Raw genomic sequence first — 14,921 nt, 5'->3', positions numbered from 1 at the left:
CTTTTATGCCTAACTTTTATGGCCACACAAATGAATTTGCCCAAAAGATGCTTATTTTACTCTAAGTGTAACAAAAGAATGTGATGGGGAATAATGTGATGGGGAACAGAATAATAATTGCAGATTTTAGCAAATGAGTTACATATAATAAAAATATGTTTGCCCTTCTGGATACTCTCCACATAGTTATTACTCCCACATTCAATAATAAACCTTAGTAAAACTGTATTTCCTTTTGGAGTAACACAAGATTTAGTTTACAAGCTTCTCCCTTCAAAGAAAAATTATTGCAATGAAGTTCTTTTCTTCAATATAAAACAGAAAATGTTTTATATTATGGATTTATAGCTTGATCCCACAAACTGGTGCAACATTGTTCAATCATTCCCATAAAAAAACACTCTTAGATACTTCAAGAACCTTATCTTATACATGTGTATATGATTTGTACCAGCCAAATGATAAGCCTAAGTATGGTACTCATCTACTTAGTCGTTTAGGACATGAAAAGCAGTATAATTTCTGCTAAATAGTTTAGGTCTTACACATTGGCATCTCATTATAGTGGCTCAGATGTTTCCTAATAGTTTAGATAAAGATTTGATCTACTGACCACCTGTGATGATGATAGAAATTTACCATAAAAGGAAAAATAGGAACAGAACTATAGTAAGGAAAAAATGCTCCCCTGCTTTGATGTCAATTCCAGGCAAGAGTCATGTTGGTAACCAATTGTATTAAATATCACATCCAGGCTTAAAATATTAGCTAGATGGGCAAATTTTTCATTCAAAAGAAAATATCACACTGGGGAAATTGAGCTAGGAGAGTCCTTCCTCAATCCATCCCAAAAGTTGCTCTCCCAGCTTTCCCTGAGAGAGAATTCCACTTGCAGTTCACAGATGTCACCCCCATAGGGCTGCTGATATTATGAATTGTTGGCTCAATAGTATTTCTTGACAATCATACCTGGAATCAAACTCAGAGTAATATCAGTTGTAGTCCCATAAGATTTAACCTTAAGAATGTGTTAGCACCAATTGCTCATTTTCGTCTTTTTCTGTCTCTATGGCTCATAAAACCCAGATCCTGGAAAGGTACCTGCTGGTTTCCAGTTGATAATAAGAGGCAGCATGTTCATATGCTTTAGCAGAGTATCTTGCTCCAAGATTAAATTAAATTATATTTGAACACATTCTGAACTGAATTTGTCATGGAACCCCAATTACTTTAAGACTTCCAAGCCTTCAGTCCCCAGCCAGAATCATGATCAAAAATCTGAGTTAACAGGGACCTCAGGAGCCATCTAATCCAATCTGTACCTGAACAAGAATCCCTTCTATTGATTTATTCATTTTAGAAGAATTTATTAAACACTTACTATCCCTGATAAGGGATTATCCAACCTAGCCCATTCCATTTTTGGATGGAAACTAAATTGTTAGTTTTTCCTGACATCAACCCTAATTTTTCCTCTTTTCAGCATCCATCCCATTACTCCTAATTCTGTCTGCCAAGGCCAAGCAGAACAAGAAGGGATAGATACCAGGATGGTGAAGGGCTTTAAGGCCATGTCATCGAAGGATCAGTTGTTGGAATTGGACATTTTCAGCCTGATGAAGAGAAGATTCAGGGTAGACATGGGGAGCTGTCTTCAAATATCTGGAGTCTTGCCATATGGAGAGAGGATTTGTCTTTTTCTGTTTGGTTCTAGAGGACAGAACCAGGAGCAATGTGTGAAAGTGACAGGCCAACGTGATTAGACTTGCTATGAGATCAAATGTCCTGACCATTAGAGCTGTCCAAAAGTGGAATGGCTGCCTCTAGAAGTGGTGAGGTCTGTCTCATTGGAGGTCTTCCAGGAGAGGTTGGAGGACACCTTGTTTATGATGCAGATTCCTTTCCTGGATGTATTTGATTAGATAGCTGTTGAGCTTCCTTCCAACTCTTAAATGCTGTAATTCTGTGAAGGTGGATGACTCTACCACAGTTCAGTTCTTCATACCCTTGATGACAGTTATCACGTTTCTAGGGGTTTTCCAGTAAAGTTCTCTGAAACTGGGGAACCGGATAATGAGCCTCAACATCCTAGTGCTCTCTTAACTTACTACTGTTCTCTTTTTTCTCCTTTCTTAATTTAGGCTGCAGACTATTGAGTATTGAGAAAAGTGCTCCTTTAATTACCTCATTTAATTTGACATTCAGACATCTATGGGACTAAAGATTAGTAGTTCTTTCTATTCCTTTCTTGAGTGACTAATAATGAGATTAGGTAGCATTTATTGTACCAGGCTTATACATAGATTTTTTTCTCTCACAGGCAGGCAGTGAAGTCTTTCTAGGTTCTGTAACATAAGCAGCCATCCTTATATAAATACAGTCAGGTAGAAAAACACTCATTTAAGTTCCTAGGAATAGCACTGTTCTCACAAGTTTCAGTAATATTTGTTCTAGGGAGTGGATGAAGAAAAAGATTAACAATGTTGTCATTAGGCTCCTTCTCCTTCCAACATCTCTATCAACCTTTCCAGGAAAGATTTAAAAGAGAAGCAACACACTCTCTATCTGGGGGCTATAGAATGCTTCAGGACAGTTATGACTTTATGATGAAACCCAACTCCTGACTGGTCCTACCCTATGTTGATCATTTTCTTGAGTCAACGTTGTTAACTTTACTTAATAAATCAAAAGTCTACAAATAAAGTAAATGGGAGAAATTTACTGACCTAAACAGACATTGCAAAGTATTAGTTAAAGATATGATCATTTAAAGATTGATGTAAAAATCCTGTGCTATCAGTGCAGTGTCACAGAAAGAGAATTTGGAATCTGAATCCCAACTGTGCCACTGACAAGTTGTGTGACCTTGGGCAAATCATTGAGCCTTTAATAATAAGAGCTAGCATTTATATAGCACTTTGAGGTTTATCAAGCTTCTTACCTTTGTAATCTCATCTGATCCTCCCAACGACCCTGTGAGATAGCTGCTATTATTATCCCCATGCTAACAGGGATATAAGAGGAAATGTTGGCACAGAGATGTTAGGTGACTTGTCCCCAGGGTTACAGAGCTAAAGGTTTGAGTCAGAATTTGAACTCAGGTCTTCCTGACTCCAAGTCCAACACTCCATGTACTATGCCACCTGTGCCTGAGTCTGAAGGTTCTTCATCTATCAAATGAAGGGGTGTGACTGAATTCCCATCCAGCTCTAAAATTCCACGATATTCTCATTTGCTTTCTTGCTTATTCAGTATTTTATGTGGAGGAGATGAAAGAAAATCACTGACAAAAAGTGTTTAACCCACCACCTGAAGGAGGGAGGTAAATAATGTAAGAGGTTCCATAAGGATTCCAAGTTCTTTTAAGTAGTTTTTTAAAAATAGTATTTTATTTTTCCCCAATTACACATCAAGATTAAGTAATGTTTTGATGAAGCAATTAAATTTGGCATTCTAATAGCTAGTTGGATGTAGGAAGCATCAATGGAGAGCCATTTTGTCATACAGTCTGATTTTGATCATAAAACTGTAGATAATAAGCTTTTCTTTTCAAATCTTCCATAGTTGAGTCTGTGGTTCATATGCACTAGATATTTTTTAACAGCATTTTAGCTCTAGTGCTTTTCTTAGGACAAATGTTGTCAGATTTATCTTAATATTCAAGTTTCACAGAGTACAGTGGAAGACTCCATTACTGAAACTCTTGGTTTCTTTCTCCTGACATATACATTAGTACCATAGTGGCTGAACAGAGAGATAATCTTTCTTTATAGCCTGATACTTTTTGCATAAATCTTTTAACAGCATGTCATCGGAATGGCTTTCCCAACTCTGAGGTGGTGTCATAATGAACTGTGCTTGGGCATTTAGGTTGGCAACTATGTTTCAGGCAAACTTAACCAAAAACGAAAACAACTAACTCCAACCCTTTTGAATTTGGAAATGGATCCTTTGAAGTAAGTCCAGTTTTATTAGTAGTAGGAGTAATAGATATTTACATAAAATCTTCAAAGTTTGCAAACAGCTCTTCGAAAGAGAGACTATGGGGATTATAATTCCCATTTTGCATATAAAAAATAGCCCAAATGAGGTTAAACAATTTTGCTCAGGGATAACAAGTGACAGAGATCATTTAAAAAATAATTTTAGAATTATTTTTATTTTTTCTTTGGAAAACACTAGCAAATATGAACATTTTTCCTTTACCAAAAACAGACTACTATACATGAAACTATGAATTATTCACTGTTTCTTTTTAAAGTATATGACATTCAGTATGTTAGTTCCAAAGCTGTCCCACATACTTATTTCATTCTGAATTTCCTTCCATTCTGGGCACTGTAGAAAAAATGCTTCACTGATGTTCTTATCTTTTTTTTGCACTGTTATCATTTATCCTCATCTTTCTTCCCACTCACAAAATAAAAAAAAAACAACAACCTTCCTTTGCAACCAAACAAAATAGCCTGCTGTGTTGGCCATGTCTGAAAATGTAGATCTTATTCTTCATTGGAGCCAAGATTTGAATTCAGATTGTTCTGAATGCGGGCTCAACAATCCATCCATTACTTCAAAATTCCTCCCATTATAAATGTAGCACAATTAAATAATAAATATAAAGATATAAATATCACATCCTGGTAATCATTTAAGAACCTTTTTCTTCTGTTGTATTTTTTCCCCCAAATTATACTCCCCATGTTCTCTGGTCAGGACAACACAGTTGCTGGGTACATGAAATGTCTTTCATATTCAGTTCCAGAATTTGGTCTGAATTGACTCCGTGTATCTCATTTTGGAGTCAAGATTAATAACTTGTTTGATGCGTTTTGTCCACCCTAGAAGCAGGAGTTTTTGTTTTGATTGTGCCCTGTCGTTCAAATTTTCATCAGTTTTCTCTAAATGCCCCAGGGTCCAGGTCATGTATGGCTCTAGTGACAGGCAGTGGGATATGGGGTGAAGATCTGCCTTTGACCTCTTTTTCCTTCTCATTCCCTCCCCCTTCTTTTCCACAGATTTCCTTTCTCAAGAAAGGGGTTGTTGGTTCTGGGGCACGCTGGGCAAAGATGTCACCAGGGCAAAGATGTCACCAGGTCAGAGGTAAGATAGCAAACACGTTAAAAGGAAGGACAGTTTCTTTTCTTTCTTTTTTTGTATTTGATAAATGACTTGCATAGAGTCACATAGCTAGCAAGTGTCTGAGGTCAAATTTGAAGTGAGGTCCTCCTGATTGCAGGGCAGGTTGCTCTATCTATTGCACCACTTACCTGCCCAAAGGATGTAATTTCCAATTTTGATACCTGTCGTGACCTGGAGGCCTTTGGCCTTTGGAAAGTCAACCTACATCTTCTGTTGCAGCATTCCTTATGACTGGGCTGTTAATAAGCTGCTTGACTGGGTGCATCCAGGGCTCAGTCCCTGTGGTGACCTTGATTCAACCACATAACATAGCAGTCTTCTAAATCTAAAGAACTCTCCCAGTCAGTCAATAAGAAATTATTAAGCATTAAGTGTGTGCAGGACACTGTGCTAAGGTCTGGGGATAGAAAGGCTTTAAAAAACATAGTCCTTTATCCCCTGGAAGTCAGTCTAAAGGGGAAGACAGTATACAATCAACAAGTGTATGACTGGTCAATTTAATTTTTCTTGGTTTCAGTTTTTTACCTGTAAAATTAGGGGGTTGAACTAGCTGGCCTTCTTGGTCTCTTTGAACTCTAAATGGATGATCCTATGATCTGTGTGTGGCCTTAGGCAAATTATCTAGCCTCCCTGGGCCTCAGTTTCCTTTATTTTTAAAATGAAGAAGTTGAGGTCTCTCCCAGCTCTGTATTTCTGTTGCTATGATCTTTTCTACTTCTCAGTTGATCAACATGCATTTATTCAATCAATAAACCAATAAGTCTTTATCAAATTCCTTCTTTGTGCTAGATACCTAAGTACAAAGACTGAAGCAATCTACACTCATGATGAGTTTACATTCTAACAAGGAAAACAATTGGGTATAAAAATCATATGCAGCATAAATGTAAAGTTAACATAAACTTCTGTCTGTGTCATTGGTTGTATATATCTGTATCATGGATTTTTAATCTTTTTTGTTTCATGGATCCCATTGGTAATTGGATGAAGCCAATAGAGTACTTTCAGCATAATGTTTTTATATGCAACACACATAGACTAACAAAAGAAAAACAATTTTATATTGAACTTGTAGTTGTTAGGGCATTTACAGTTGTGTCCAAGTCTTCATGACCCCTGGGGTTTTCTGGCCCAAGATACTGAAGTGGTTTGACATTTCTTTCTCCAGTTGATGTATAGATGAGGAAAGTGAGGCAAACAGGGACAAGTGACTTGTCCAGGGTCACAGATTTAGTAAGGGTCTGAAGCCTGATTTAAACTGAGAAAGATAAGTCTTGCTGACTTCTAACCTGGCATTCTTATCCCCTGCACCATCTAGTTGCCCCATATATTGAAATAGTTATCAAAAAGATTTTTAGAAACAATTTAAGGGAGTTTCCATCAAGAATTCCTGATTGATACCTAGTTCTACACAGAAAGTAATTAAATGCAAGGGAGTTTGACAAATAGTCACTAGGAGCTGGTGGAAACAGAGGAGGAGCAGCAAAGATTTCCTGCAGAAGATGAACCTGAACTGCATTTTATTTTTTTCCCACTTGATAGTATTTTATTTTTCTCAATTCCACATAAAGATAGTTTTCAACATTCACTTTCATAAGATTTTTGAGTTCCAGTTTTTTTCTCCCTTCCTCTCTTCCTTCCCCTCCCCCCAAGAGGCAAGTTATCTGATATAGGCCATACATGTACAATAATATTAAACATTTCTACCTTAGCCTTATTGTTAAAGAAGAATCAGAACAAAAGGGAAAAACCACAAGAAAAAAAAAAGAAATACTAGGCTTTGATCTACATTCAGACTCTATAGTTCTTTTTCTGGATGTAGATAGCACTTTTCCATCATGAATCTTTTGGAATTGTCTTAGGTCATTCTGTGGCTGAGAAGACGTAAGTCTATCAAAGCTGATCATTACACAGTGTTACTATGTGTAGTGTTCTCCTGGTTCTGCTCATTTCACTCAGTATCAGTTCATGTAAGTCTTTTCAGATTTTTCTGAAGTCGACCTGCTCACCATTTTTTATAGCATAATATAGTATTCCATTATATCCATATGCCATAATTTGTTCAGCCACTCCCAACTGATGGGCATCCCCTCAATTTCCAATTTTTTGCAACCACAAAAAGAGCTGCTGTAAATATTTTTTTACATGGTGGTACTTTTCCATTTTTTATGATCTCCTTAAGACACAGACCTAGTAGTAGTATTGCTGAATTAAAGGATATACACAGTTTTATTACCCTTTGGGAATGGCTGAGATGCATTTTAAAGGAAGAGAGAGGCTGGCAGGTAAGAAGGGAGTGCATTCCAGGCTTTGGGAACTGCCAGTGCAAAGGCACCATGCGGGCTAAGGGAATCCTTCCGGTGACCCAGCTGGTCCTCCCCAACATCCTGACCCATCAGTAGCTGCTGGGAAACATTTCTTGTCCCCAAGTACTTGACCCCAGGACCACAGCAGCCGCGGGTCACTTAAGGGGTCTAGGCTGCCGTCGGGTGTGCCCCAAGCGCATGCTTTGCTAGCACGTTCCTCGGTGGTCAGGAGGCCGCACGGAGCACTTCCCAAGCGGCTACGTTAAGACCAGTTCTAACCCCGCTCAGAGGCTCCAACCATAGGCTTCCCTGCAGGCAAAGCGAATTTGGGGAGAAGCTGAAGTTACGGGACACCCAAGCCACCCCCCCTCCACCTGTTACACTGGGGAGCCTAAGTCCCGCCCCTTTCTGGCCCCAGCCAATCGTCAGGCTCCGGGGGCCGACCACGTGCCGAGCGGGAGGCTGGATGGGGGCGGGGCGCCCGCAGCTCGAGGGCAGGGGCGGGGAGCCGGGGCAGCCCTCGTCAGTCGGTGGGGAAGGTGGCTGTAACGGCCGCAAGTACGCGCTGGAGCCGGCTCCGGGAGAGCGGACTCTCCACCGCGGGCAGAGGGCTACGGGACACGTCCACGGCCCCCGAGGACCTCGATGTTCGCCCTGCTTACCCTCCGCTCCCCGGGTGAGTGTGGCCGGCCCGCCTTCCCTCGCCGCGGCTGTGGGGGAGGTGGAGGCGCGCCCGGAGCGGGCCCCACCCGGCCCCTTCCCCTCGGCTCCCGTCCCCCAGGCTCGGGGGCCGGGGCTGAGCGAGGGTCGCGGCCCCGGAGGGGAAGCTGCTCCCGGGGTCGCCCTCGTCGGCTCGGCCCCGTGCGGAGCTCCCCGCAACGGGACGGGACGGGACGGGCAGCCGGTGCGGGGCCAGCCCGACCGGGGGGCGACGTTGGCACAGCCGCCCTCCCTTTCCTGTCTGCGGCTTCAACCTTCGGGGTCCGAGGCTGGGCGGCCCTCCACCGGGGGCGTCCCCGGCCCCTAGGCAGGAGGGTCTCTGCCCGCCCTCTCTGGTCGGGAAGGAGAGGTGGGGGCCCCTGCGCTCGCTGGGAGGGTTTGGGAGGGGGCTCTGGTAGAACTGCACCGGTCGGACCCAAAGGAGACTGCGGAGCCCCGTGCGCCCTGCGCGGCTGTCCTGGGTCTGGAGGTGACCGGGAAACCGCCGCCCCCGGGGCCGTCCTGTGAGCTGGGGAGCCTGGGGCAGCGCCCCCTCCCTTGTGCCTTTTCCTCCCTCCACCCCTTTCTCTCCTTTTCTTATTTTCCTTCCTTCCCTCCCTTCCTTCCTTCCTTCCTTCCTTCCTTCCTTCCTTCCTTCCTTCCTTCCTTCCTTCCTTCCTTCCTTCCTTCCTTCCTTCCTTCCTTCCTTCCTTCCTTCCTTCCTTCCTTCCTTCCTTCCTCACCTCCTTCCCCTTCTCCTTTCCTACCTCTTTCCTCCTCATTTCCCTCCCTCCCTCCCTGCCTTTGCCCCCCTCTAACCTCTTTCCTTCCTCCCCTGTACACCTCCCCCCGACTACCTTCCGGCCCCCCAGCTCCATGTCCAGTCTCCGGCCGTAGAACGAGCTGTTCGGTCTCCGCTTGCCGCGGCTCGGGGCGAGGCGGAAGCCCCCCTTCCCTTCCCCCCCCCCCCCCCCAGAGATTGCGAATTGGCGGGGGTCATGGCAGGGCCCGGGAGCAGCTCCCCACCCCACCCCCCCGGCCTGGAGGGAGAGGAGGGTGGCAGGGCACGCGAGAGCCCAGCTGTGCTCGGAAAGTGGTTCCCGAAGAGCCGAAAGGTCACTCTGCGTGTCCCGTACCCTGGGCCTGAGCATTTTGGGGCCGTGGACTAAGGGTTATTTTATACTTGGGAGAAAGACGGCGGTAGGCCCCCCCAAACAACCGCCACAACCACTTTTTAAGGCTGTCTCGCGTGTCTCGTGTGTTAAAAGAGCAGATTTCTGAAATAACAGGCTTATTTTTTTCTTGTTTTTCTTGAGGAAGAAAGATTGAGATGGAAGTGTAGAGATGTCGACATTGGGCCATTCTACAGCTTTGGTTGAATAGTTCACAAATTGGAAATATTTCCTCCCGAAGCACCTGGGTTTTGGCTTTTGTTTGAGGGGGAAATACTTGTGACCCAAGTCATAGTTGGAAAGCCCTAGGGAAAAGCCCTTCATAAGATTTGAGCGGAAGAGAACTTGAGACTGTCTGTGCCGTTTTACTGGGGGTGGAGGTGGAGCACTGTGGAGTTTAAGCGATTTGCACAAAATCTTATCATACTCTTAGTATCAGCATTGGGATTTGGACCTTTGGCCCTGGCCTAGAGCCTTTGTTCTTTCCTTGGTACCACACTGTCTCAGGTGAAGTCAGCGTTCACATAGTGTAGTGTTAGTCGGGGAGAGTTGCACAAATGTTTTTGGTTCACTTGTCTGTTTGCACAGTTCCAGCTTCACCTGGGAGCTCTTTGGCAGGTCTCTGAAAGTGCTAGTTACCATTTCTGTATTTTTTCTTCATAATCTACAAATACTTTGGCTTTGAAGTGAAGTGATGGGAGAGTTAGCATAAAATGATGTGCCAGTTTAATGTGGAAATATTTTTGGAATTGTAATTTCCTGTGGAATGTCAATTTTCACTTAAGAAACTGCACTGGTACATATTCATATGGGAAAGTATATCATGTCCAAGGAGAGAGTTGGACTGAATATCATACATGCCATTAGTAACTTGGTGTGTGTGACCCTGTGACTCTGGGCATCGAGTCTTGCTATGTGCCAGGCATTGTCCTAAGCCCAGGGGATAGAAGGAGAAAAGTGAAATGGTCCTTGACCTCGAGGACATCCTATATATACATGAGTCTTTATAGGATATGGGCAAAATGAATCCAAAGGTAGCTTAGGGAAGGAGGGTACTACCATCTGAGAGCATCAGGAAAGATGTCATGTAGAAGGTGGCACTTCAAAAGAGCTCTGAAAGAAAGTAGGGGGTTCCAAGAAGTGTAGGTGAGGAGGGAGAATATTTCTGGCAAGGGGAACAGCCAGTGGAAAAGCACCAGAAATGGAGGGCTATTTGAGCAACAGTCAGAAAAGGCCTGCTTGGCTTGGAGTAGAGTGGTGTGGTTAGACCTGAGCTTTAGGAAGATCCCTTTGGTTGCTGTTTGGAAGATGGAGGAAGTACAGTGAGGAGAAACTTGAGGCAGGAAGACCAAAGAGGACTTGAGAGGTGATGAGAACTTGAGCTGGAGTGGTAAGAAGGGGAGCTGTGTTAAATGCTGGAGATAAAAATACAGACAAGGTAGACAATCCTACACTGAAGGAGTTTACATTTTATGGGGGGAGGCTAACCCATGAAGAAGAACCTGAAAGCTGAGAGGGGGTTTGATTATTCCTAGTTTGGAAATGGTCAGCAAGTGACTGAGCTGGTGTAGAGCTCAGCATCCTAGGCATAGCACCCAAGGTTCTGTGGGAGGAGAATGGTCAGTGATGCAATGGCCTTGATTCAGGTAGAGATGACTGGAAAGATTTTGTTCAGAAAGGAGAGTTTGCATAGAGATCCATTGTTATTAATGTACTCTCACTTGCCCTTTTTGGATATTTATAAGGTTTGAGGTTTTTTTTTCATGCTTTTGGTGTATTCCTTTTCGGACATCTTCAATATATCAGTCCTTCAGCACCCTCAAACTTGTGTGTTACCTCTGGCATGACTCTTTTCTCTATTTACTTGCTGCAACTCTTGTTGCTTTCCTCATCTTCGTTCTCTTTGGGGGCATCTTTCTATCGAGTAAGGACATCTGAGAATGTGATCCTAAGAGATGTAACTGTGGGAGTTAACAGTGATTTTGATGGCTAAGGTGATTGTATTGATTTTTACCAAATTAAGCAAATTAATGCTCCCATAAAATTCAGACAAATGTTATTGTAACAAATTTATATCATTTTCCTTTTAGAGCATAGATGCCAAGTAACGACTCTTCATTCTGGAAAGATGAAGTCTAAAGGGAGGAGTGTGATACATTCATAATTTGAGCAATATAGGGTAAACGTTTATACACCCACCACTTTAGCACATATAGATGTAAAGGTATTCCTGAACTGGAAAATGGTCTAAACTTTAAGATAAAAGACACACATTTTACTGTGGAGAAAACTGAGAACTTTCTATCCCACAATGTTGTGTAGGCTAAATATAAAAATTTCAAGATCAATTTAAAGAGATTGAGTACTCACAGATAAAAATTGTGGAAAAAATAGTGTTACTTTACATGTCATCATTCAGGCTTGAGGTGCTGCCCTGAAGCTCTCCCCAAATGTTTTCTCATTCTTAGAAATAAAGTAATAGGAGCTTAATAGCATTCATTATGTTCCCATGTACTTAATATATTGTCTTCTTTTTTTGTTAAAGGATTTTTGTTTTCCATTACCATATAGGCCTTTACAAAATGGACATCAAAACACTGCAGCAATTGAGATACTGTGGCGGAATGAGGGAAGAGCAGGCGTGGTTTATCATGTGAACAGTTATCTCTATGAAGTCTTTTTGCTCTTCCTAATTCTGGATACTGGGGAATGGTGCATTTGCGTTCCCTCCAAGCAGCTCTTTGAGGCGAATGAATTCCAATGTGAATTGCTCTAACAGCTCCGTTTTTTGATCTGCAGTACACCAAGCAGTTGGTCAATGATGTCAGGAGATTTGCAGAAATGTTGCTCTGTTTGAAAGAAGCTATCCTCTCAGAAAATGTGTACCAGCTATCTTATGTTAGAAGCATTCCAGGAATTGAAAACCAGATCTGTGTAACTAGTTATGCTTATGTGTATCTAGCACTATTAGTAACAGAATTTCCCTTCTGTTATTTACTGTGTGCTTTATTACTTTTTTTTTTTTTAGCATGATTTATGTTTATGTGAAATGGTTGTTGTGACTTTTGGGTGCTTTGCTTCCTCACTGAGCACAATGCCTCTTTGGGACAGAGAATATTTGAGCTTTGTAGTTTAACATTTTAAATTTAACTTAAACTCATTTCTTTTTTTTTTTTTAATGAACTAATGGCTTTACAATTCAGAAACACATTGTTTACATTTTAGCCTAGATTCAATTTCTTATAATGTTAAAAATTGTCCAGGATAATCAGATTTGATTTACTTTGTTCTTCTCAAATTAGGCTTGTTTCTGTTAAGCTCTTAAGTTGTCCATTTTATTATATCAAAGAATAGTCATAGGTTTCAATCTTTTACACGGAAGGATTGAAATGACTCTTAAGATTTATCCCTGGAAATTTGTCTTGAGGGAAAATTAGGGATTTTGCAGGGAAAATATACTAAAAGCAATCAACAAGCATTTATCAGATCGGCACTGCTATGTGGTAGAAATACAAAGATAAAAATGAAACCATTGTAGCTCCCAAAAGGCTTACTCTTTATTGGCAAAGACACATAACATAAAAAGTTTACAAATATAGATAATATAATTTTGAAGAAGTGACACTTCCCTCTGGAAAAACAGGAAAACTTCAAGCAGAATGTGTTGTTTAGCAGAGCATTGAAAGAATCAGGAAAGCCTGAGATGAGAAGAGTTCACTGTCCAGGCATGGGGATGGAATGTTGTATGTGAGGAACAGGACAAAGGCCAGTTGGACTGGACTGTAGGGTGTAGTCATGGGAAGGCTGAAGCTGGATTGTGTAGGGGGCTTTCAAAGGCAAATGGGCATTTCTGTCTCAGCCTACAGGCAGTAGGGAGCTGCTGAAGTCAGAGAGTAGAGAAGGGGAGTGACATGGTCAGACGTGGACTTTAAGAAAATCACCTTAGTTGCTGTGTAGAGGGTGGATTGGAGTAAAAAAAGAGTTGAGGAAGGAGGCCAGTTAGAAGGTCATTAGAACAGACTAGGTGAGAGATGTTGAGTACTGTATTAGGGTGTTGGGCATGAGAGGAGAGAGAAGAGGATGGCTATGAGAGATTATGGAATGAGAATGGACAAGATTTCGCAGATGATTAGATATGTGGCCCTACCTTCTTACTCTAAGAATGATGGTAGCCTCAGCAGAAAGAGGGATGGTTCTGTGAGGAAACATAATGTGATATAGTGGATAGAATGGTGGACTTGAATTCAGATCCATCCTCATATTTCTAGCTATGTGACCCTGAGCGTGCCACTTACCTTCCACAGAGCAATTTCTTCATCTGCAACATGAGGTTAAAATAATTTACTTCTAAGTTTCTTTTCAGCTTTAAATCCATGATCCTGCATTTCTTTGAATTCTGTTTTGTGCCTTTCGCATTTGAGATGTTTATGGTACATCTGGCTCAGAATGTCCAGTGGGCAGTTGGAATTGGATGACTTAGGAGAAACTAGGACAGGATATATTGATTTAGGAGTTACCTACATTTATTGTTGTTGTTCAGCTGTTTCAGTTTATTCTGATGCTTCCTGACTGACCCTATTTGGGTTTTCTTAGCCAAGATACTCAAGTGGTTTGACATTTCCTTCTCTAGCTGATTTTACAGATAAAGAAACTGAGGCAGACAGGATTAAGTGACTTGTCCAGGGTCACACAACTAGCTGGGAATTGACTTAGGCTTGTTTTGAACTCAGATCTTCCTGATTCCAGGTCTGGGGTTCCACTTAGTTTCCCAGTTATCTACACAGATGATATTTGAACCCCTAAGAACTAATGCAGTCAACAAACCAGAGACTGTAAAGAGAGAATAGATGATCCTTGATAGAGTCATGGGGTCACAGCCACACTTAGGGGTCACTAGGTAGGGCATTGAATCATTATTGGTGAATGTGAAGAGGCAGGATAGCCAGGGCATAGCAGTGTCGCTAAAATCAGGAGGAACAAATGGTGGTCAGCAGCCTCAGATGCCATAGTCAGCAAGAATGAAGATGGAGGAAAGGTGGTCAATATGACAGTTAAGACTGGATCTCTAGCTGCTGAATTACTCTTAGATTCTTAATTGGGTGATAAATCGGGGGAAGATGAACCTCAGAGGAGGAGGCCTTGCTGAGTGATGGGGGCAGAGGGAAAGCCTTGAAGGCACAAGAAGTGTTCCCCCCTCCAGAGCCAGTGTGCCATGGAATTAGGACAAGGGTGGTCATGGATGCTGTGTTTTATGAGAGGAGTAGGATATCTGATAATACTGGAAAAAGGAGGGGTGGAGGAAGCGGTTGTCTCATTTTATGTGTAGGTAGTTGTTGTTTTGTCCTACCTTCACAAAGAGGACCATGACCTCAGGGAAGTGATGCCAGGAGATGCAAGTGAATTGGATTTCAATGAGGGAGGGAGACCTGTGCAAAGTCACCAGCCTCACTTTCTCCTCAATGAAGCCTTTGGTTGGAGTTGAATAACATAAAAATTATTACTGTTCCTGTTACTTTTGACTATTAAAGGTTGTCATTTTTGTTTTGTTTTTTAATGCCCCTCCAAGGAAAACATGAAATGTATGCCTTTGAGGAATAATTCTCTT

The 14,921-nt window shown here is 42.1% G+C and overlaps 1 protein-coding gene across 3 annotated transcripts in view; it reads left to right on the top strand.

Annotated features, from left to right (window-relative positions):
- Nucleotides 1–7,896: 7,896 nt before the first annotated feature.
- The window catches only part of LOC140527250 (rho GTPase-activating protein 29-like), a 70,178-nt gene continuing 63,153 nt past the window's right edge, over nucleotides 7,897–14,921 (top strand). For all 3 annotated transcript variants that reach the window (XM_072644043.1, XM_072644044.1, XM_072644045.1), the window contains exon 1: nucleotides 7,897–8,121. In XM_072644043.1, the coding sequence (XP_072500144.1) occupies nucleotides 7,912–8,121 (210 nt within the window). In that variant the 5' untranslated portion in view covers nucleotides 7,897–7,911. The remainder of the gene's footprint in view (nucleotides 8,122–14,921) is intronic.

Source organism: Notamacropus eugenii, chromosome 2 (genome assembly GCF_028372415.1).
Source record: "Notamacropus eugenii isolate mMacEug1 chromosome 2, mMacEug1.pri_v2, whole genome shotgun sequence".
NCBI classification, from domain to species: Eukaryota; Metazoa; Chordata; class Mammalia; order Diprotodontia; family Macropodidae; genus Notamacropus; species Notamacropus eugenii.
This window is presented reverse-complemented; position numbering and strand designations above follow the sequence as displayed.